Source organism: Xiphophorus hellerii, chromosome 23, assembly GCF_003331165.1.
Source record: "Xiphophorus hellerii strain 12219 chromosome 23, Xiphophorus_hellerii-4.1, whole genome shotgun sequence".
Taxonomy (NCBI): domain Eukaryota; kingdom Metazoa; phylum Chordata; class Actinopteri; order Cyprinodontiformes; family Poeciliidae; genus Xiphophorus; species Xiphophorus hellerii.
Genome location: NC_045694.1, coordinates 26,648,468 through 26,671,799, shown reverse-complemented (window position 1 = coordinate 26,671,799; position 23,332 = coordinate 26,648,468). Strand labels below are relative to the sequence as shown.

General features: G+C 39.6%; 1 protein-coding gene across 5 annotated transcripts in view; it reads left to right on the top strand.

Annotated features, from left to right (window-relative positions):
- Positions 1-22,103, top strand: part of gabra2b (gamma-aminobutyric acid type A receptor subunit alpha2b) — a 33,975-nt gene extending 11,872 nt beyond the window's left edge. For 2 of the 5 annotated variants that reach the window (XM_032554800.1, XM_032554799.1), the window contains exons 5-10: positions 2,415-2,635; positions 5,134-5,216; positions 6,491-6,634; positions 15,517-15,669; positions 16,871-17,073; positions 18,283-22,103. In XM_032554800.1, the coding sequence (XP_032410691.1) occupies positions 2,415-2,635; positions 5,134-5,216; positions 6,491-6,634; positions 15,517-15,669; positions 16,871-17,073; positions 18,283-18,594 (1,116 nt within the window). In that variant the 3' untranslated portion in view covers positions 18,595-22,103. Of the gene's footprint in view, positions 1-2,414; positions 2,636-5,133; positions 5,217-6,490; positions 6,635-15,516; positions 15,670-16,870; positions 17,074-18,190 lie in introns of all 5 variants that reach the window. The other 3 variants (XR_004338037.1, XM_032554801.1, XM_032554802.1) reach the window with 3 other exon arrangements.
- Positions 22,104-23,332: the final 1,229 nt, after the last annotated feature.

Sequence of the window (23,332 nt, the reverse complement as noted above, 5' to 3'; positions counted from 1 at the left end):
ACTGTGATTCTTCAGCTGTTGTTGGAGGAGCAGAGTGCTTCTGTTTGCTTTATTTTAGTCATGTAGGCCCTTTTTATCCATTTGCTGTTACATCACTCTGTTTTTTTTCTGTCCACACACACACACACACACGCACACACAGATGATACAGAAGCCACACTACGGCACGATGTCTATTCATCTCTAAATTTTCATCTCATACATTATTGAACATCTTGTTGGTATTCAAGTCACTGCTTTCTTTATCCCGCGCCCTCCTGCTTGTTATTCTGAAACACATGGCCACCTTTGCTTCAGCCCCATTTCTGTTTATCTGCTCCCACTTTCCAGGTGCTTGATCAGTCGATTTAGCAATCAGAGAACCTGGATGTGTGATGAAACTTTTTTTTTTTTTTTTTTTTTACACCATAGATCTCCTGGCTTAAAACAAAACATCTCCTGCATGGAATGAAATGCGTATTAAGTCTGCAAACTGTGTGAAAGATTTGTTGCTGCATGGGCGAAGATCCCAGTTCTAAAAATCACCACCCACATGTGATGTACTGTGACTAATTGTCTAAGTGGAGTGCTCAGTCTGCCTAATTGCACCCCTGATGTCTATTTTTCAAAATATATTGCGCATGAACAGATGGACAGATGGGCAAACATCTGATAGGGAAACATTCAATAATTTCATTTCACTGGAGGAAGATTTCACTGCGCAGCTCAACTAAAGCCCTAATGTATAAAAATTCATCTCTAGGTGGGTTTTAATTAAACCACAGGGGCCTTCACACTCGTTGGGATCAGAAAATCCAACACCTATTGGGCATCCCAAACTGTTGCTATATATCAAGTGTCTAGAAGCTTTGATTAGTAATTAGGGCTGAAACTTTTAGTCAGATTAATCATGATGAATTGATTATTGAAATAATCGTGAAGTACTTTTGTAATTGATTAATCGTTAACTGGAGCATACAGTCTCAAAAACGGCCATTTGCTGAAAGAACACAACACTCAGAACTAAAATTCTACAAAAATATACACATTTTGCATTTAAGGTAAATACAACCTTTTCATTGTGAGTATGTTCTACACAGAAATGTCAGTGGTTGGGGAAAAAATGAGGTGATTTGAACCTAAGATGTCACAATAAGCCATGTTGTTGACTGATGAGCACAAAGTGAGCCTAAATGTAAAAGAACTGATCGCAGTGACGAAACTGTAGCTTTTAGAAGCACCTTTAGCTGCAGTAACTCAGAGGAGTCATCTTCTGAGTCTCACAGATGGTCACATGGCAGATGGTCTCACATTTGTCACAAGAATCACTTTGCATAAAGAGGAGTTCATGTTCTGCTCAGTAACTGAAAGCAGAAGAGAAAACAAGCCCAAATCATCATCCTTCCACCACCACAGGCGACTCATTTAATACATTATTGACATGCCGACATGCATACTGTTTCATAGAGTCATATAATCCTGTCATATGAGAAGTTAAATAAAAAGAGAAGTAACATGGGAACCAGATTGCTTAAAGCCAAAAAGAAGAATCTTATAGTCAAAGAGGCCTATGAGCTTTTCAGTGTAATCAGTTAAGACTTAAACATAGAGCAGAAAACTGAGCTGAAACTTTTTGCCTTTATCCATTTTATGTTTTATTAAAGGGGCAGCATTATGTATTTTCCAGTCACATAGTGCCCTTTTAGATCATAGACAAGTAACTATGTTAACTTCAGTTGTTATAAAATTGCTGATTATATCAAATATGACTCAAAAGAAATTTTACTGTGTAATTTAACAAATTGGACCCCTGTCTCTTTAAAAGCTCCTGCTCTTTCTGAAACTTATTCTCCTATATCCACCCCTGCCTAAGATGACCAAAGACGTAAATGGCATCTAATCCTCCTGGGTGCCGCTGAGCTACATGAGGGTTCAGTTGCAGTTTCACCATCCAGAGATCTAAATATTAGAGGCTTTTCGATTGTGATGTAAAAAGGAAAAGAGATAAAAACATCTCTGTATCTCTCACTCCCACTCTTGGTTGTGAATCTCACACATACTTGCATTTCACAGTGCTGTGCTGTGCTTTCTGCCCTAAATCTGTGTGTGCGGTTCCTTCTGACAGCTCTGGGTTTTAGGTCAGGGGGTTTGCTCTGCCCTCACAAGCCGGGAAAACACCAACCCAGGGAATAAGACAGAGAGCGCAGGCCGCACCTTAATGGATCTTTTGTCAAGCAGGAAAAGGTTTTAAAGTGGCAGATGAAGTCAGTTGTGAAGATGCTGCTTGTAGACATCCATAAATCATGAGTGGACTTGTGCACTGTTTTCCTCCGCTATATTTAGCAGGGAAGGGTTTTTAGTTTTCACACAGGAATAGAAAGGGGGAAAAAAACAGGAATATCACTTTTTCACCAATTCACTTTCCCCATCCTCAGGAGTACACTATAGACGTTTTCTTCCGGCAAAGCTGGAGGGATGAGAGGTTGACGTTTCACGGGCCGATGAACATTTTGCCCTTGAACAACCTGATGGCGAGTAAGATCTGGACTCCTGACACCTTCTTTCACAACGGGAAAAAGTCTGTGGCGCACAACATGACCATGCCCAATAAACTGTTACGGATCAAAGACGACGGGACTCTGCTCTACACCATGAGGTAAAAACAATTACACCTTCATGTTCAAACACAACGTCAAACACCACTTTTAGTCTTGAGTGTTTAGTCTTGAAAGATTCTAGTGCTAAACCGGGGCTTGTTCTGGTTCTGAACTATAAAAACACAGCAAAATAAATTGTTGGGATTTCTGCACCGCATCGTCACGTTATTACATCACTAAAAATGTCTCTTTTAATAATTGTTGGGTTTTCTCTCTGTTACATTAAACCTCGCTATCGCTGCGTCCCTCCAAACCATAGTTGTAATATAGCTGAACGTTAGAAACGTTTCACTGAACTAAAACCGTTTGCTTGTGAAAAAATCTGCACAATACCAGTTTCCAGTTCTGATCAATACTCAAGAAGTCCAAGAATTTAATCACAATATCAGTTGAAATAATCTTTAAATTAGGATGAAATTTAAAGAATCTTTATTATTGAATTATTGACTTATAGTGGATGTAAGTCACACGGCTATAGAAGTGATTTACATTCACTTCAAAACACACAACAGAAGAAAGAACAGATACAATGAGTTGGTATTATCATACTCTCTATTCAACCTTCATTAATCCGCAGATTTCAGTTACATAAATAAAAAACTTTTTAAGATCTTTGTAAGAATATTAGTTGAATTTAAAGATGTGTTAATGAAGTAATTGTTTTTCAATAACTTAAGCAAGGTAAATATAGTTTCAGAAATTAGGAATAGTATTGAACATGAACAAGGGATTTTAAATTGTTTTTGTATTAAATTAGAAGGACTGAAATCACGGTTTATACCCACGCTCTCTACACAGAATGGGGAAATGTATCGTCTCAGAGAAAATGATATTCTGTTCCTGCAGCTCTGGCCAGAACGTTGTCCTGGTGTGGGGAGTGAGAACCATCGTTCTAGTGATCACTACAATGACAAATGGCACATTGGAAGATAAATCTATAAAAACATTCCTAAAGTTCAGCGCCAGTTCTTCTGAAGTATAAAATGTCTTATTCTTAAAGAACTCTGTTTTTGCTCTCTCCACCTCAGGCAAAATGACTAATTTCTCTGTTCTTGTGGTGCATGTGCAGGCCTTAATTTGTTTTGAACATTTTGACTGGTTGTTGGTCTTCACTAAATACGCAGAGATCTGGTTCGTTTGCCAGGCTCAATAAAGCATTAATATCAACCCAATCTCTTAACAACTCTCAGCTCTGGCAGTACAAAGTCTCTTCCGGTTTGCATTTGTTCAAGAAAAGAAAATCAAAACTGTAACTTAGTGTATCCAGCCAATGCATAAACCAAAAAAGACCCGAGAGTGGCAGATTGGTTCCCAGCAAAGCATTAGAACAGGTTTAGATCTGGTTTGGTAGAAAATAACCAAACATTTTTGCTTGGAAAGCCAACCCTGCTTGCAAACCACAAATGTCTTTTTGCTCTTTGTTCTGTGGAGGAAAAGTGAAATTATCCACTGCTAATGCCTGGTTCACACGGTAAAACTTTTGACCCATTTTTTCCCTTCCAATCATCCTAAGGACGATCCAGTTATCGTGATGATTCACGGTAATTGGAAATCTGTCTGTGTGTGGTTTGCTGTATTTACCGTGTAGCTCGACACCACACATTGTAGGACCAAACCTGTTAGAACCGGGACGTTTTTGTATTGTCATAGGTGGGGGCTCTCTCAGATTTTGAAAATCAACCGACAATCTTAAAATCTAGCCATGAGAGCCAGGCATTATGGGAAAATCACATTAGTCAGGTTTATTAAAGTATCTCGCACAAGATGAGAGCAAAGACAGAGAGTAAGCTCCGACCTACAAACATAGGAAATGTCTTTTATACTCAAGGACAGAAGTGCAAAACTATTGACAAGATAGACTTGAGAACTAGCTTCCTGACAAGAAGCTGTGAGAACTGACTGCTCTTTAACTTTCGTAGCTGCAGAAATCCTCAGAGTGGCAAAGAGAAACCTATTCCACATAGACTATAAAGACACGCAAAAAAATAAAAATAAAAACAACATAGCATAAAGCAAAGGAGACCTTAGAAAGCAAAGTTAAACACAAGTCATAAGCCTTTAGCAATTAGCGGCAGTTCAAGTTTGAGACTAAGCTAGCTTTCTTAGCTCGCTATGTAACTAGTTGAAACAATAAAACAATTCTTAAATAATTCTAGCTGACCTAAAACAGGACATGTTTAGTCAAACAGTGAGATACAGTGAATAAAAATATCCTGTTTTAGCTATGTATCGTCATGTGTTGTGCTATAGGCTACAAACAGCAGAGAGCAGAGAGTTTAGCCTCTCTGCAGCCTCCTGTTTACTGTGCTCTGCTGGTTAAAACACAGGCAAATTATTTCCAATTCAAGGCACTGGAGATGTTTAGTGTCTTGAATGGTGCATGCAGCTTTTTTAGTTTCATTTACATTTTTTTTCATTATTTGTTTGTGTATAACCTGTGCTGTTTACTTTTCATGCATTTGCAAATTCTCGCTAACGTTCTGTGAATTGGATGCAGGTTAACAGTGCATGCCGAGTGCCCAATGCATCTGGAGGATTTCCCCATGGACTTTCACTCCTGTCCTCTAAAATTTGGCAGCTGTGAGTAACTCTCATGATGATAGAGCCTGAGGCAACTGCAACTAAGATGCAATCCTTTTGTCTGCCTTGCACCTCACTGGTTCCTCGGGGCAAGAGCGGCCTGAGTACCGAGTGAAACTAAAATGCACGGCTCAGCTGGCAGTGACCCTACAAATATCAACAGCAGTGCACCAGCGTTAAAAGTTTAAACATAATAGCATCGACAGGGAAAATGCTCTTATTTTCTGCTAAAATCATCCAAATATTTTTCTTTGGAGAGCTGAGGTCTTTCATTAGGTGCTATGGCTTCTTTACATTTGGATGACTGATTTTTTTAAAATTTATTTTAATTTTTGCTTTAAGCTGTGAAGCTGGTTACAGGAAAAGTGGAGATTAATAATTAGCCATTATCAGACATCAGAACTCAGTAGGTCATGTCTGAAATGCCTTGACGTCTGGAGCAAATGAAATACATGTTTAGCATTCATGTGATGACTTACAGTAAAAAAGTGTTTTATCGCGTTTTCTTAACGCAGTCAAACAAGAACAGAAAACGTCAACAGGGCTTTGATTCAAAGCTTATGCTTCAAAGGGGCAGTATTATATTTTCCAGGCACATAGCGCCATTTTATTGCTCAAGAAAGTAACTTAGTTACCTTCAGTAACATTCTGTATATATTCAATTTGACTTAAAAGAAATCTGACTCTGGAAATAACGCCTTAAAATTAGGCCTTTGTCTCTTTAAGAAGCTCCGGCTCTTTCTGAACCTCCGCCTTCAGGAAGTCATCACACCTCTATTATTAACCCTTTAATAATAATGGTTTTTTACCAGCGTTTCACTGAGAAGTAGTTCCTATAATGAGCTCAGCAGACACACAGTTCCACCAGGTGTTTGCTAATTGCTGCTGGCTAGTCTGAAGGAGCTGAATGGGGGGGAGTCGCGGGAGAGGCGGAAGCTTGAAAACTGCAGCTGTGAGGAGGAGCTTCATCCTCGAAGGCGAGGCTAGATCCCACAAAGAGTTTTGCTCAGCTGAATGGTTGCCATGGTGATTAAAAGATTTCTCAGACATGCATGACAGAATCAAAGCAACACTACAGGTATGTTTCAGATGAGGGGATAACATTATAACATGACGTAAAGCTCAAAAATAGTTGATTATACATCATACTGCCCCTTTAAATACACAGTAGCAGGGATGCTTCATTTGGGTCACTGAAAAAAGTAAAATAATTGATATCTGTAACCGCCTCAGGATTATTCCCCTTTGGGTTTATCCTCCTCCCTTTTTTCCAGACGCCTACACAACCTCAGAGGTGACTTACGCTTGGACCTTAAATGCTTCCGACTCGGTGGTGGTGGAAGAGGAGAGCTCCCGCCTGAACCAGTACGACCTGCTTGGTCAAACTGTTGGACAGGAACGCATCAAATCGAGCACAGGTAAGAGCCGATGGGACTCCAGCAGACGTCTAGAAGCAAACTCATCACACCAGGGGCGTCGGGCTCATTTTCATTTTGGGCCACATCAAGATCATGAATGTCCAAAGCTGGTTGATGCAGAATGTATTGATAAAACTACCCAGTAACAAACTGTTAAAATAAGAATCAATGGCTGGTTCTGCATTTGATGAGTAATTCTTAAAGTTAAATAATATTGAACATCTTTTCACACTCATGTAATTTGGCAGAAAACAGATAAAAACTGCTGTGATTTAATTGATAAAATGATAGCTAAAAACGGAGCCATTTTAAACGTAAGTTTAAAATGTGATCGCAAAGCAGGTTGTTCTTGTTGTTGAAAAATATTTATTAGATGTATTTTCGGTCTTTAGGTTTTAAACTGGTTTTTTTGGTTTCAGGTTTTTATTTATTTTAAGACATAAAAATCAAACATCGGGTTGCTGTGGTGGCGTAGGGGCAAAGCACGACCCACGTAGTGAGGACTTAGTCCTTGTGGCGGTGGACTAAGTCCAGGTTCGATTCGCCTCAGAATCAAACCTGAGCATGCGGGCAGGTTCGATTCCCGGCCTGCTGACATTTGCCGTATGTCTTCTCCCTCTCTCATTACCCTCTTTTCTGTCTAACTACTGTCAAATAAAGGCCACGAGAGCCAACAAAATCTTTTTAAAAAATCAAACATTGGTCCTTTGAAAATGACAACAAGATTCTGTCAAAATGTTTCCAAATGGTCTCGTATCATTTATGGCTCTAAACAAGACTGACGGCAAAATTGGCTTTTTCGATTGTAAAGATTGGGGAGTCCAGAGGGCCACATAAAAACTTATGGCGTGCCAGATTTGGCCCCCAGGCCTTGAGTTTGACATGTGTATCCTTCAGCTTGGGAAACGCCAATAGCCAATATTTGTAAGGGCTACACCTGCTGAGCATGCGGTAAAACTAGCATCTTTAGTCATTATTTCTGCAGCAATCAATGTCAGGTCCGATCTAAGAGTTGCAGTGATGTCTTCAGCTGTTTGGTTTTTGTGGGCTCGGCACTTTCGAATCTTTTTCTGAGTTTTGTCGCAGTGTATGAAAACCAAACAGTTTTTCTTCTTCGAGAGGATGCTGAGCTCCTCAACCTCCTACGTGTTGCATGCTCACTTTGTTTTTATTTTTCTTTTTGCATCTGATTTATTATTAAATATCAGGACTGCTGGTTTGGCTTGAGCAGAATGGCTTTGTTTTAACCTCATTTAATTGAACAGAGACTCCTGGATTAAAGGTCAGTTCAGATATCTACATGAAATAATGCAAAAAGCTAAATACTGTTGTTTTATGGTTAACAAAGAAAAGTGCTCTTAACACGGCTGTGCCCTGCTTTACATTTCATTTAGGGTTAATTACGACTCCAATCAAGCCCAATAAAAGTTATCTCGCCTCCCAGAATGTAATTGCTTTCTATTTCCCCTCAGTTCTCTCATGCAGCCTGCTCGGTTGCATAAAATCCAAGAGACATCTGTCTGCGCTGAAAAGAAGCTCTCCCTTTGCTTCTTGGGGCCTGAATGAAACGAGAACAATACATGATTTAAGCAAATCACTTGTCAAGTTCCAGCTTTAGAAAAGACAGAAAACCAAGAAAACAAATGCTCCAGAAAATAGGCCACACCGTTTAAAAAAAAAAGAAAGAAAAAAAAAACTGAAAATGACGGCTAAAAATAGAAGCAACATTTCACGCAAGCATGCTAACACAGATGACAAGAAATGGGGGCAGGGCTTGAGGTAGCATGCATCTACAGTATATGTTGCTGTGCATGTGTGGGGAAAAAAAGAAAGAGATATCATGTTGAGACAGTCTGGAAGATCAGATAAAGTGCTGCTTGTGAGCCATGAAGAAGTAAACCTGACCGTAGATTTAGCTACTGTAGAGTTAGTGGGATTCTTCAGCAAAAACAAGAAGAGCCAGTGATGTTTTCTGCAGCGGCCGCTCAGAAACATAACTCACTCTGAAATCACGCCCGGCCATTTTTATCTTAGACGACGGCACACAGCTCACATTATGCAACGTCACACTGGTTCAGTTTTCAACTCATCTGTAACGATTAATACATTTAACTCAACACAACTGGAGTCTGGGCTTCAGCTTGATATTATCTTACATTTGATTGCATCTTACTTTTGGTGTAAATATGAGTTTGTCGTCAAACCAATGATCGCGTTGTGACCAGGTGCTGAACAAAAATCCGTCACCTCTTCGCCACTGTGCTGGACAGCCGTCATGAGGCATTTAGTTTACAAACCAAATTTTATTTTTGGGAATTTCAAGTGATAGAAGTGACACATAACTGCAAAAAAGAAAGAAAAACGTGGGATATAAAAAAGATTTTCAAAATCAAAATTTGAAACTCATCTATATTTAACCCCCTGTGCATTCAATCACTTTCAGAAATCATTTAATGAGCAAATAACCTGACTGCGGCGGCAGCTAGCGATTATTTTAGTAATTGATTAGTCGATCGATTAACCAGATTTTTCATTTATTAGAAATGCATTAAAAGATGGAAATAAATAATTAAATTCCTCTTCTTAATTTAGATAATAAACATTTTATTGCCTAAAATGCAATAACTTAGCATTCCTTTAGTGAACACCTGATCATTTGTTGCAAAGGTGCAGCTAAAAGAAATACTTCTAATATCAACGTGTGAGAAGCTCAGCCCCTTCTGCATGACTTAACATCAATGCTGTGTTTGGATGATTTGCTGACTATTTTTTCAATTAAACGATTAATTACTGGATTAAAGGCTTACTAGCATTTAATTTACAGAATTTAAACCGGGTGATGTCTGTCTGTCACCTCAGGAGTTTTGTGTAGAGCATATAATTATTTTGTTTATCTTAAATGTAAAATGCATTTTTTTTTTCTCCAGTTTTGACTTAATTACTGCTCTGAATACATTGTTCTTTCATAAAATCGGCTTTCTTTGAGACTGTATACTCCAGTGAACGATTAATCAATTGCTAAATTAGTTGACGATTATTTCAATAATCGATTAATCCGATTAATCGTTCAGTCCTAAACCTGACAATTTAGGCTAGGTGAGTCTTTCATATTTGTGCCACACTTTTCAGATTCTTATTTGTAAAAATTATTTCAAACTATAGATCCTTTCATATCTCCTTTACAATATGCAATAATAAACTTTGATTAAATCCCATGGTGTCATAATATGACATAATGTGGAAAAAAATGTAAGGCATATGAATACCTTTACAAGTCTTGAGAGTTCTCCACAGTTTTAATTAATCTCCTATTGCTTAAAAAGCATTAATATCAATTGACTGCATTATAACTGGCTCTCTTGACAAGGCCCTCCGCTGTGGCAATATGGAGTCACACGCAGCACAGTGATAGATATCATACAGGGCATCGCGCAAAACAACCTCTTAGTGGTTATTAACTCAGAAATAAATGCCCTCTGGGGAGAACGCATAAACAGCAGCAGAGCTGGAGCAGGTGGAGGCAGCGAGGAACACAAAACGTGTTAAGTAGGCCGGCTGCATCAGTGCCGTGTAGGCGTGACGGCTGTGGGTGAGGTTGGGACGCCCCGCGCTGCCGTGGCGACGTAAACGGCTAACAGAACAGGGTCAAAGCAGACGTGTCACGTGACTTTGTGACAACAACAAAAAAACGGAGGGGGGAGGGCAAGAGCGGCGGCTGGAGAGTGAAGCCCTGAGGGGTCGCAAAATTCACCTGACAGATGAACCAGATTCAAGGTGTGTTGTTATGGTAACAGTGCACATTGCCATTGAAAAAGAATTTGTGTAAACTAATGATAAAGTTGTAGCACAGCGCTCCACAGATGGTGAGAAACGTTTCAGAAGACACAAAGATATCAGAAGCTATTTATCATTCAAGCTGAAGGCTGGACGATGTGGCCGGAAATCGTATCACAATATAATCGTTACATGTCAGTAACGATTATATTGTTATAATCGTTAATTATAATCAATAATTATCTGAAATACTGCCAAACTGGTGACATGACCTTGTTTAAGCCATAATTACCTCTGGAGAAGTTGTTCTCATTTTCTCCTTTCACTCCATGCCATTGCTTTACATGTTTTTTAGCGGTCGTGAGGCACGGTGTCAAAACATGAAACTACTGCTGCGCAAGTTACTCAACATGTTGTTGCTAGGTAACCATAGAATGAGAGACGTAGTTGATGCCAACAACCTGGCTTTGCTAGCCAGGAGAGATTAGTGGCTACGGTCTTTCCTCCGCCTACATCCCCCAGGATGCTGTGCGGTTCTGGATTTAGTGAAATTATTGAACATTATATCCGACATAATAGATTGGTATTATGATGGGTTTATTTTCCAGCCCTAACTTTAACTGAGGGTTGGTCAGAAGACGTATGTGACAGGTTAGAAGAGGCTTAATAGCACTTTTTGAAGCGGGGGTCTGTAGAGTAGTTAATTAATGGTCAGAATTTCACTTGAGAAATTTTTGCTTAAAATTTGGCTGAGACATGTTCTCAAAAATTTTCAGAACTTTGTGAATGTGGCCCAACATACACTGCAAAACTCCTAACAAAACTTCACTTTTGTCCTCCAAATTTATGAAATTTTAGCTTTTTCACTCCTTGTGACTGAAAATGGTCAACTTCTGCATTACCAGATCATAAAATACACAGATGGCATAACTGCACCATGCAGCACCATGTGAAGATCTTGTTCTAGTGCACATATTTCTGTAACAGGTTTCCAGGTTGCTCAATCTGGTGCCACAAAAGATAAAAAGTTGGTCATAATTACAGCAGGACAAACACATACTACACAGCCTCCATTTCCATGCTTTTGTCGTGTTCTGTGTTTTCTGTGTGTTAATTTCGAGTTTTCAGTGTCTCCGTGTCTCCGTGTTGTCCTGTTCTCCCCTTGATTAGTTCCCAGGTGTTTCTTGTTCCCTGATTACCCCCAGTGTATTTAGTGTCACCTGTGTGTCTGTTCTTTGTCGGGTCCTCGTCTAATGTGCGTTCGTGTTGTTCCGTTGTCCCTTCATTTTTACGGTTGCTACCGGCGTCGAGCCCTGGTTTCCGCTCGGCCGTGCTGCCCGTTATTTTGGACTGTGTTTTGCTGGACATTCACCATTAAAATCATTCATTTGTCACAACCTGGGTCTACAGCGTCTGCCTCACCACCTCAACACCCGCAATTCATGACAAGTTTTGTTGTTCCTACTTAGAGAAGCTGTGGCCACGTATTCCTTAAAGTGTTGTCGATTAGATGAGGTGCTTAAATAAAACACAGACTTTAAAAAACCTAGAAATGGTTGTGTTTTGAAGACAACCAGATGAGATTGAAATGCTTAAAGTCGGATTCACACCTGATGGTTATGAAAGACTCTGAGGAGTTGGTCCCTGGCGGCGGACATCGATCAGAACCGTGCAGCCGGCAAGCTGAACTCTTGAGGGAATAGTGGGCAGTCTGCAGAGCTTCCTTCCTTATAAAATGACAGTAATGAATTTACATATAGCTCTCTGCTATGTCCAGATATTTCGGTCTATATTGTAGAAATATTCTGGACTTATTTTCTACATGTCTCTGAACCAAGAGCTCCACCAACATCTCCCATTAGATAACCTTTACCAGTATGTATTCCCCCCACCCAGAGAGTGAATCCCATTATCAGGGGAATCCCTGCTGCAGTTTCACTGAGCAACAATTTGCCATCATCACTCCACGCTCCTATCTGGGTTAAGTGGCGTTTGGTGCGTCAGTGGAAGGCAGAATGCTGCCAGTCGCTGTTTCTCTCGTCTAACTGGCTTCTCCACAGTATCTGATTGGCTGGCTCCACATTAATCATTCATCGCTCTTGTGTCAGTGTTGGTGTGCAGCGTGCTAGCAAACTAGGTCATTGGGCGCTAACGAAGCTGCTTTGAGACCTGACGGGGTCGGACATCCTGCTGCATCTGTAGCCGTACCGTCCAGCCAGGCAAGACGAAGCCGTTACAACACGACTCACTTGTTTCTGCTTGGTCTTAAAATCTACTTTTTTCTATCTGGGCACTTTAAAAAAATGACTGGCTTTGCAAACTTGACGACAATAATGTTGTCCGACACGCATACAGATTTCTTCTGGTTTTTCCCTTTTCGTCACACTTCGGCTCATCAAATACATTTTATTATCAGAGAATTGGCGAAAAGTAATATCCCACCAAGCCTAAACGCTGGGTTTGTGAAAACGGTCATCCCTATAGATGTAAAAAGCCCACTCCACAGCATCTCAATTGGATTTGAGCCAAGAATTTGACTAGGCCACTCCAGCCTAGCTGCTGATGTGTTTTAGTGATCTGTCCAAATTCCTAACCGAAGTGCAGTTCAATTAAATACAATTCAATTCTTATATTTAGCGCCAATTCACAACAAGTGTTGTGTGTAGGCACTTTGGAAAAAAACCTATTTCAATTCAATAACGCACATTCCTATTGACGCTAGTGATCAAACAGTGCAGTAAGCTCAGCTAATTTCTTCTTTTGTTGTTGTATTTTGAACTTTATTGAACACTATAAATTGCAAAAAAAACACTGATCATGTGACCAAATAGAGAGGAGGAAGGCATTATTTAATGAAGTTAAGAACCTCATGGGTGAAGTGGGTAGTCAATAGTATTTCTTTAAAGAATAAAAACATTTTTCACTCTTGAAAGTTAACTTAGTCTATCATAACTTTCATCATTTGTAAATGTTTCCACACAGCTGAACTTATCTTGTTCTGATGAGGGAAAGAAGTGTACAGCAACAAGTGGAGGAGGGGAAACACGATGTTAATCTGTCCTCCATATAGCCAGAAAACCTCTGGTCGTTCTGGCATCTTAAAAACGTAGAAATGTTGCTATGATTATTTTTTTCTACTTTATTTAAAACGGTAAGGTTTTGCTTTTGTCTATTTAGTAGCATTATTTGTAAGAAATTAAATTATGCATCTTAAGCGCCATATAACCCCGTTGTGATTCCTAAATTAGTCCCTGCCGCTATCAGGGATCCGAGCGTGCTTTGGCTGATGGGACTACTTTCTGTGGGATCCAGTCGTTAACTTCCCTCCGGATGAAAGCGTCGCAGGTTGCTGCGAAGGAAACTCGGCCTCTTCCAGCGCGCGGCTCGTACACCTCCCCCTATCCACAGCCGAGGCACGGGGACTGGCATGCAAATGAAATTACACAAGATGTAGAGCTCTCCGTTGGGTACTGAGAGCTTCTGAGCTTCTGTGTGTGGCTGTGGAATGGTGACAGAGAGAATTAGCTCCAGCAGAAACACAACCAATACCGCGGTTTTTATACCAAAAAGAAGAGGGAACGAAAAGAAGACGTTCTAGGATTAGTCCATGGAGTTGACACTCTCCCTCCCCCCTCGTTCACATTGCTGAAAAGGACTTCCTTCATGCCAAATGGATGCCTGTATCAAGGCCCTCATTTCCAAATCGCAACAAATGAGCTATGTTTCTCTGCTCTGTTGCCATGGGTAACACATCTTTTTCTTCTCATTGCTAATCTTGGCTGGTCTTTCAGATCTCTTCCATTTGGAAAGCCTGCCTGTTAGTGCAGCTCTGACACAGTTTCATGCTCCTGTCAGACATTCGACTGTGCTGCTAAGAAAACACAGAGGTGTCTTTATTTTTTTATTAGCAGAACAGGCTGTAATTTATTAAATTATTGTAAATAGCAAGTCCACATGAGTTGATGCCTATCTCAAGCACTCATTGGGTGTCAGGCACAAATTATGTATTAGCTATAATTTAACACCAGAATCTGGAACAAACGTCCAGACTACTAGCTGTGTTTCCATTCACCATAAAATTGTGCAAATTGAAAGTGCAAAAATACATTTGCATAATGGAAACACACCAATTTAGAAAAACCTTCATAAAAAGGTATTTTTTGTTATGATGAGGTGCTTCTTCAGCCGTATCGTAATACATGTATATAGCAAAACTACCATGGAAACTCTTTTGAGTCACATGATTAACAACCGGATGTTACTACTGATGATAACGTCAAAGAAGACAACAGGAAGTAGTAGAGGATGATGGTTTGTTGTTGGTTTTTTCAGACCAGTGAGCAGCTGGCTCCACCAGAGCTCAGTTCATAAAAGCTCTGTGTCATCTCAACGTGTTGAATCCACTTAAAATCGCCAACTACTATTTCCCCAACAAGCCGTGTTTGTAGCCCCTCCCAAGCAGGCGGGCCTTGAGTAAGACACAGACGTGTCCTCTGATTGGCTGATGGATGATGAGCACTAGCGCCATGGCTGGATTATGAATATAATCTCATGTAACCGTTTACATCCGTCGCTGCCATGATTGTTAGACTTGTCGCGTAACGTGTGCTGACGCTTATTCGTGTGTGATTTTAGTTTAATTTCTTCTGGAATCGAAACACTGCAACTGCAAAATTGTGTTTTTTCGACATTAGCAGAATAGCGGCAAAGATTTACTGTCATTTGTAACAGAAATGCACCTGGTGAGTTCCTTTAAACCGAAGCTTAAAGCCCACCTGCTTACAGCTGCTTCTGATTAGTGGAACATTGATCAACATGTTTGATGTGATTTTTGAAGATGGCGTTTGACAAAATGTAATGTTTGCTTGTTTCATAATCAGTGACTGTATGATGTTTTTATGATTTAAAGCAATTTGAACTGCCTTGTTACTGAAATGTGCTTTACAAATAAACTTGACTTGACTAAACCAAACCAGACAAAGAGGACGTTAATAGGAACTATCACAACCTATATAAACCAAATGGATTTGTGGCAGGGTTTATACACCAGTGAAGATGTTTTCTTACTTGTATTATTTTAACATTGCTCTTGTCTTCTTTTTTTGCAGGTGAATACACTGTGATGACAGCTCATTTCCACCTAAAGAGGAAGATTGGTTACTTTGTCATTCAAACGTACCTCCCGTGCATCATGACAGTCATCCTTTCCCAGGTGTCATTTTGGCTAAACAGAGAATCGGTCCCTGCTAGGACTGTGTTTGGTACGTGGAGTTGTTCTGCATCGACTTTTCTTTTTCCTACCTTCCAGACCTTATTAGAATGTTCTCACCTCTAGTTGGATGAAGGTAATTTAACACCAATGACATGATGGCAAAGCCATTAGAAATTAAGGAAATGGGATATAAGAGACCAGCTGCTAATGGACTGAACAGAGAGTTCATGTTAGTTGGCTAAGACGGGTCAGAACATCCTTCTGATGTTATAAACATGTTATAAACATAGACACATTGCAGCATGTTGTCATGGGCACAGGATCCCGCCCTCCAGCTCCCTGCTTGAGAGGAAAAAGCTGTTTGCTGACGATGACTACCATTAGTTTTAGCTGTCAAGTCGCCAACATAACGCACTAAATCTTAAATGTAGGCATGATACATAAAATAGAAAGAGATGCAATGCTTTGCTACTAATTGTGAACACTACAACAGCTAGATAACGAGGTACGACATTCTAAAAGTTAGGAAAATGTTTTAAATGTAAAAATATTGAGGGAGAGGGAAGTAGGTAGTTACGCTAGCTTGACTTTGACAATCTTAACATGTGGATGTGCTGTGGAATTCAACGTGTTTCGTTTCAGTTAAAAATCAAAAAAGGCAATCCACACACCAGCTGTCTGACAGATTATCAGTAGAGCAGGAGTTTAAATGAGCTAATTCACTCTCCCAGTGTTCAAATGATCACTTATTAATAATCGCAAAATAAACATCAAGCTTGAAAACATAATGCTGTGAGAGACCGAATGTTCTGTTGTTTGTGTGGGAAATGTTTGTGTGGTTTTTGATGTTTAATCCTGATACACTAGTGGAGCTGTTGTCAGTCTGTTGCTATGGCAACGGGTCTCCGTAGAGTAGCCAACAACAGAGAGCGAGGAAGTAGAAGAATAGGAGTGGTTTTGAGTTATTCTTCAGCGGGTTTTCTGCGGCATTTTCCCTTTGCACTAACTTAATAATACCGACATCTTCATGTTTTATTTTTTTTACCATTTTGTTCTACCAGGGCAAGTAAATGGATGGCAAGTAAAAGAATCGTCTCTCCAGCGTTGGGCACATGCGTGAAACTTTCTGGATTTAAACAATAACTTACAACGTGTCTAAAGATGGCAAACATTTACGCTGCAAAGAACCTGTGGAGAGACATAAAAATGATCACAGGTGGATCCTGAAACGTTCTGTTGTCTTGTTCCAGGCGTGACCACGGTCCTCACCATGACCACTCTGAGCATCAGCGCGAGGAACTCCCTGCCCAAGGTCGCCTACGCCACCGCCATGGACTGGTTCATCGCCGTCTGCTACGCCTTCGTGTTCTCCGCTCTGATCGAGTTCGCCACTGTCAATTACTTCACAAAGCGCGGCTGGGCCTGGGATGGGAAGAGTGTTGTGAGTGAGAAGGTAATGAAGAAGAAATCATGTGTTCCGACAGCCTCCATTTTCAAAGAAAATTTATTAGCGCTGCACCGCGGCAGATTGTGGCTCCAGAGGCATTTCCTGGAGAGGAAGAGAAATAATGGCAATTTCTCATTTAATTCTCTGGGTTTGTTTTGTTTTGTTTTTTTTCAATTTAGCACATTGGTTACACTTCATTGAATTAGGACAATGTGACTATCTAAAGTATGTTGTGTTCATTTTCTGTTTTTGTGGGGATTGGACGGTAGAACCAACTGCTTTTCCCCCCTTACTAATTTCTTGCGTTTCCTCCTTTTTGTCACACTTAACTGTTTCTGATCATCAACCAAATTTTAATTTCAATTGGAAGTAACATGGGAAAGACAAAAAGCAGCCACATGTCAATGTCATTCATTAAAGCTGCTGTATTAAAATGCCTTTTACATATTTGATAAAACTTTAGGAGTTTGGTCTTAGCGCTGTCAATCTTCTCCTGTATGCGCTGCTAAATTTACTAGTAGCGGAGAAACAACTCACTGTTACAGGAAGTTTCCGTATTCGCTGTTATCAGTGGTGGTCATGCTAACTAGCATTAGCATTCGGGGAGAAGCTGTAGCGTAGCAGAGAGAAAGGGGGAGTGTGAGCAGCGGGTAGACAAGTGTAATTGACAGTGCTATCACCCTTTTCCTGGCTCTGATTGGTCGTTTCTTACTAAGTGATGTATTTTTGTAGTTTGCTCTGAAGCTTTAAAACCTACATTTTGTATTAATCTTAAATCTTTTTCATATATTTAAATGAGTTTTAGCATCTGAAATACTTAAATATGTCAAAATAGCAAAAATAAAATTACTTTGTAAAGGACCCAAACACTTTTTTCTCTATAGATGATGTAAATGCATATCAAGAGGCTTGACATGTTGAAGAACCAAAGTACCTTTTTTTCGCCTCTTCTTGTAGAAAAAATAAATATAAGGTTAGGTGTCAGTACCACGTTGTTTTTGTCCATAGCTGCTCATGCTCCCTTTTTTGTTCGGCATTTTTGAAAATTATGAAAATGAGTGTTCATACAAAACACGTCGTTGACTGATCTCGTCCCTCTTTGGCCTTGCAAAATGCGTTCCAGCCACCGAGGCGCTCAGTTTGAAGTCATTGGAAATCCGTGGACAGGTGACGAAAAGCGAGGCTTCGTGAAACTGATCCCCCTCTGTCTGTCAGCAGAAGAAAGAGAGGGCTTCTATGATGAAGAAGAACAACGCCTACGCCGTAGCGGTGGCCAACTACGCGCCGAACGTCGGCAAGGACTCCGGCACGCTCCCGACCATCGCCAAAGGCGGCGCCGTGGATCCCGGCAAGGCCAGAGCGGACGGCAAGGCCCCGGAAGCCAAGAAGACGTTCAACAGCGTCAGCAGGATTGACAGGCTGTCACGGATTATGTTCCCGGTTCTCTTCGGCGGCTTCAACCTCGTCTACTGGGCCACCTACCTAAACAGAGAACCGGTTATAAAGGATATGGTCCCGTCCAACTAGAACTCGGCTTCGGACGGGTTCCGGCCTGTGGAAGAGACGAACCAAATACCTCCAGCCACTGCGGTACACATACTTTTTGCAGTCCCGGATTGCAGTGTGATCCTCTTTCTCCGCCCGTTTTCTACACTGTCTGCAGCACTTTTGAAAAATCCCGGCTTTTGTAAATGTGTACGTATATTTATATATTTAAGGCATCATTGTGATACATTGTGTGATTACTTTTAATCAAGTATTGATTATTTCCTTAAAAGTTATGTATACGGAAACCTTCACGTGGCCACTGTACATACAAACCAAATGGATAAAGACCCTGGACATTCACACACGCAGAAATTTACTAATATATTTAGTGTGTTCACCTATAAAAGGTAAAATCACAGTATTGTTTCTTAGTTTGTTTTTTGAGTGGAAGGAACTGAAAATAACGTTTTTGGTTTCGACCATGATTATTTGAGCAACATAATTTTTTTTTTAAGTAGATAACTCACATCAGTATAATAGTGTTCCTGTTTTAAACTTACATTATAGTCTGGGACAGAAGACAATTGAAGCAATCTAAACTAAAAAAAAAAAAAGAAAAGGTGAAAAAAAGAAATCACTCGTGTGTCAGAAACAATGTCTGTGTTTTTCCAGCGTTTAGTTGCCAGGTTTGATTTCAGAGCAGTACTTCTGTAGAAAAACCAAGAGAAATCAGGGGGACTCTGGTATGAAATTCAAAATATGAAGTGAAAGTATGAGCACCAGGAAGCACTGTCTTGGCTGACTGTTTAGCATTAGCATCAGCGTTAGCATTTAGCTGTGGTCATGTTTAAGGGGATGGCTTTATGTCGGCGCGTGGTTTCATTTCGTCCACATGGATTTCGTTTACATCCCTCCTTTCTTCCATGTCAACGAATCATTTCCAGCCTGTTGGTTTTCGGCATATTTCATAATTTTGTACTTTGACGTTTTTGATTCTGAGCTGACTTTTCTGAATATGAACTGGTGTCATGTGCCATGAGGTGTTTTGTATTGACCATGCTGTAAGTCATCCATGGCTGGTGGACATTTTGGAACTGCTTTGACGACCTACCATTCGAAGTAATCTTCAATAATCTATAAAACGGTTGACGGTAGGGAGAGGTGGTCAATGATGCCTATCAGCTGGAGGTCGGACTGGAATCAGAACCAAAACAAATGCGAAAATAGTTTAAAACAAAGTTTTTAGATGATAATATGCAACTGCATTAAGTCATACATGATTTGAGTGCTTTCTGACAATTTATCTCCATAATTATGTAGTCATATGCTATTGTTTAACCCTCCTGTTACATTGCCATTATAACGGATGAGATTTATTTTATGTTTTGCACTTCAAATATTATGGTTGAGCCAAAATCGCTCATGTGTTTAGCTGTTGTTGTTTTTTCACCAGAGTTTGTATCACACCCCATCGCCTATTATTACATTTAATCCAGTTGGATCCTGTTGACTCTGGTAAAAAACTAACAGTAAAATAATCCATGACCTAACCAAAATAACTTAAAGAAATCTCCATAGTGATGGATTTTTATATGGGTCTCCTATGGCAACTACGAGTTGATGTACGGTCGATACGATCCCACATTAGACAACAGCATTTCACTCCACTTTTATGCTGCTGTTTTAAATGGTTGTGTGCATTCTTTTTCTGCAACCACTTTGGTTTATTGTTTATCTTTTTTTTGTTGTTGTTTTTGTTTGGGGTCATTTTACGTCTCGATGATTTTGTATATCAATGTTTTTTTGCTGGTTTTGCTGTTGACTTTTTTTTTTTTTTTTTAAGCTGTTTTATACCAATTTTCCAACAATTCTGTCATCCCTTGAGGAGATTTTGTTCCAGTTTTAAACTAATTGCCAGCAAAAAAAAAAAAAAAAAAATCCCAGTGGGAGATTACTCGAAGTTGTATAGCCAAAACAAAGAACAGAATAAAATCAATGAATTTAGGATTAAATTTGACATGTTCAGAAAAAATGTACAGATAACTTCTAAGATTGAAGTGTTTTTCATTTTGTTTTTATTAATCTTCATTTCTTAAATAACTTAAAAACTGAGTGAAGCAAATCGATGGAACATCAATACAAAATGGAAGAGGGTGGCTACGTTTAAAAAGAAGAAAGTGTATGAATTTGTAAAAAAAAAGGGGGACGGCCAGAACGCCTTTCATACTCAATTTAGACACAATATCATCAAAACCATAAATTCATCTACATCATTGTCTCTTTTTAGTGTATATCATACAGATTTTATTAAAATGGTGAGATGAAAAAACTCCTTGGAAAAAAAAGGTTTAAAAGCTGAGAGCATGTGTTCTGTTTCTGTTTACAGTCAGACAAGTCGCCCCCTGCTGGCCAGCTTAAACCTTACAGTGACTTTTACACACTGTACACACTTTTTATGCATGGTGATATGTTTTTTCTGTTCAGTTGTCAGTCACTAAAAAAAGTTTGTTTTTTTTTAAAAAGAGGAAAAAGGCTAAAACATTTTTGTGGATTTGAGATGACTGACTGCTTTTGAATTAAGCAAAGGAAAACAATTTGCATGAAAAAGACAAACAAAAGGAGGAACCGGAGGTAGAAAAGTGTACTAGACGCAACTACAGACAGAAGGAACAGAAATGTAGAAAAGTGTGTGTTGTTTTTACGTTAACTTTTGAAATGTGACAATTGTGTTCTCCATAAGCGATGTTGAGATTTGTTGCGGTGGGAGAGACGTTCCCTCGACGTCGTTGCTTCAATCAGACTGTCTTCCTCTGAAGTGTTCACTGTTTCCACCATGTTTCAACGTCGCCAAAGACAAATCAGGAAATCCTTACACATCTGAGAGCGATACCGCAAATATCCAAACGTACAGATCCGATTTTAACTCCACTAAAAAAAAAAGAAAAAAAGTTCAGATATCTCTTGTTGTTTTGTTTTTCTTTCACATCCAGCTAATCGTTTGTGTTTGCGGCCTGAAGTGAAAGGACGCTGTCAGGCTGTAGAGGAAAACCAGAAGGTACACGCGGTTGTCATGTAATTTATTGCCATTAGCCTCAAAACAGAACAGGAGCTACCAGTTGTTCTGCTTCACAAACATCTGGCACGAGAAAAAAAAAAAAAATCTGAATATTAAGTTAAACCCATGTCTGTGTCATGAAGTCCATTAAGTTTTTAAGGCTTAATTTATCCTCCCTTACAGAAATGTATGATATAAAACATTTGTTGATGATTTTTGTCTGTCATTGTGTATATACAGCATATAAAAAATTATATTCAGCCTCATATATATTCTCATAAAGTGCTATGATTTGACTTTACAGCTTAACATATTTAATTTTGCCCTATTCTTTTACTTATTTGAACAGACCTTGCATGCAGATTAATTTCACATATCAGGACGTGCAGCTTTTTCCAGGCAGAAACTTCAAACATTCCAGGTAAAGATGATTGTTCAGAAGATGGAGGACTGATTTAGCGCACAGTTGTTTTTAATAAAACACATTCTCCCAGCTCTTCCTATCTATTCTTTTGTGATGCTTTCGCCGTTCGCGCTGCAACAACCACACAGAGGCCAGCAGCAGCTGTAGATTAGACTCCCGATACATTTGAAGTTGTTGCTTCTTGGTTCTTATAGAGATTTATTGATTTTAAAAAAAGAAAAGAAAACAAGTCGACATCTCTGGTTCAATAATATCATAATAAAATGTTTTTTTTAAAAAGTACAATAAGTGAATAAATATTTTTATTTTATTTTTTTACTATTCATCTAACCTAATGTTTTTTCTTTTGGTAGCAGCGTTTCGCCCTTCTCTCTCACTAATATATGAGCCGAGCAGCTCCTCTGTTCCTCTGCAGGAGTCGGTCCTGCCAACCAGCGCTGCCATGCTGCCAACAACCATTATTATTTAGCCAGAAAGCCCCGGTGGCGCTGGGCTGTGATGCGGGGCTCGTTTCCTGACCTCCTTCTCGAGCCTCGCCTCCTCCTCAGTCCACGGCTGACCCCGCTTGTCCGCCCAGAGATTTTGCACCCTGACAGAAATCTCTGCTGATGGACGGGAAGTATCTCGCCGGTCGCGCAGCGCTGCGTGGCCGCTTACAGAAATCCACATAATTGACGGCCTGGCGGGGGTTTTAGGGAATGTCCAATCGCGGCATTCAAGCGAAAAGAGTCCTTTTGGTACATTTAAAGAGCATTCCGATGGAAACTTTCATTTCTAACACTCTTAATATATTTTTGGTTCATTTTAAAACACTTATTGCTAAATGATTCACCCACCCTTAAGCTTTTCAACATTTTGTCACGTTTTGTTTTTTTTTTGGCATGGACATTTTGTGCTAAATCCACACTGCGTAGTAGGACTGAAACGATTAATCGTGATGGATAGATTATTCAAATAATCAGCAACTAATTTAGTAAGTGATTAATCGTTAACTCAAAAAGCAGCCATTTGCCATACATTAGTGTGGCTTCAACACACTAATATGTGGCAAAACTACAAAAATATATATATACATTTTGAATTTAAGATGAAAATAGTATTTTTTCTGTAAATTAGTTTTACTCAGAAGTTCTCAAGCAGCTTAGTTTTCAATTCACCTGGTTCAAATTCTGTAAATAAATAAATAAAATCCCTTGTTATGCACCTTTACATATCCAGTTATTAATCAATGAATCAAAAAAAATAAAATACAATTACCAGCTCTACACTATGTATGTCGAGCAGAAATGGCTGAGATT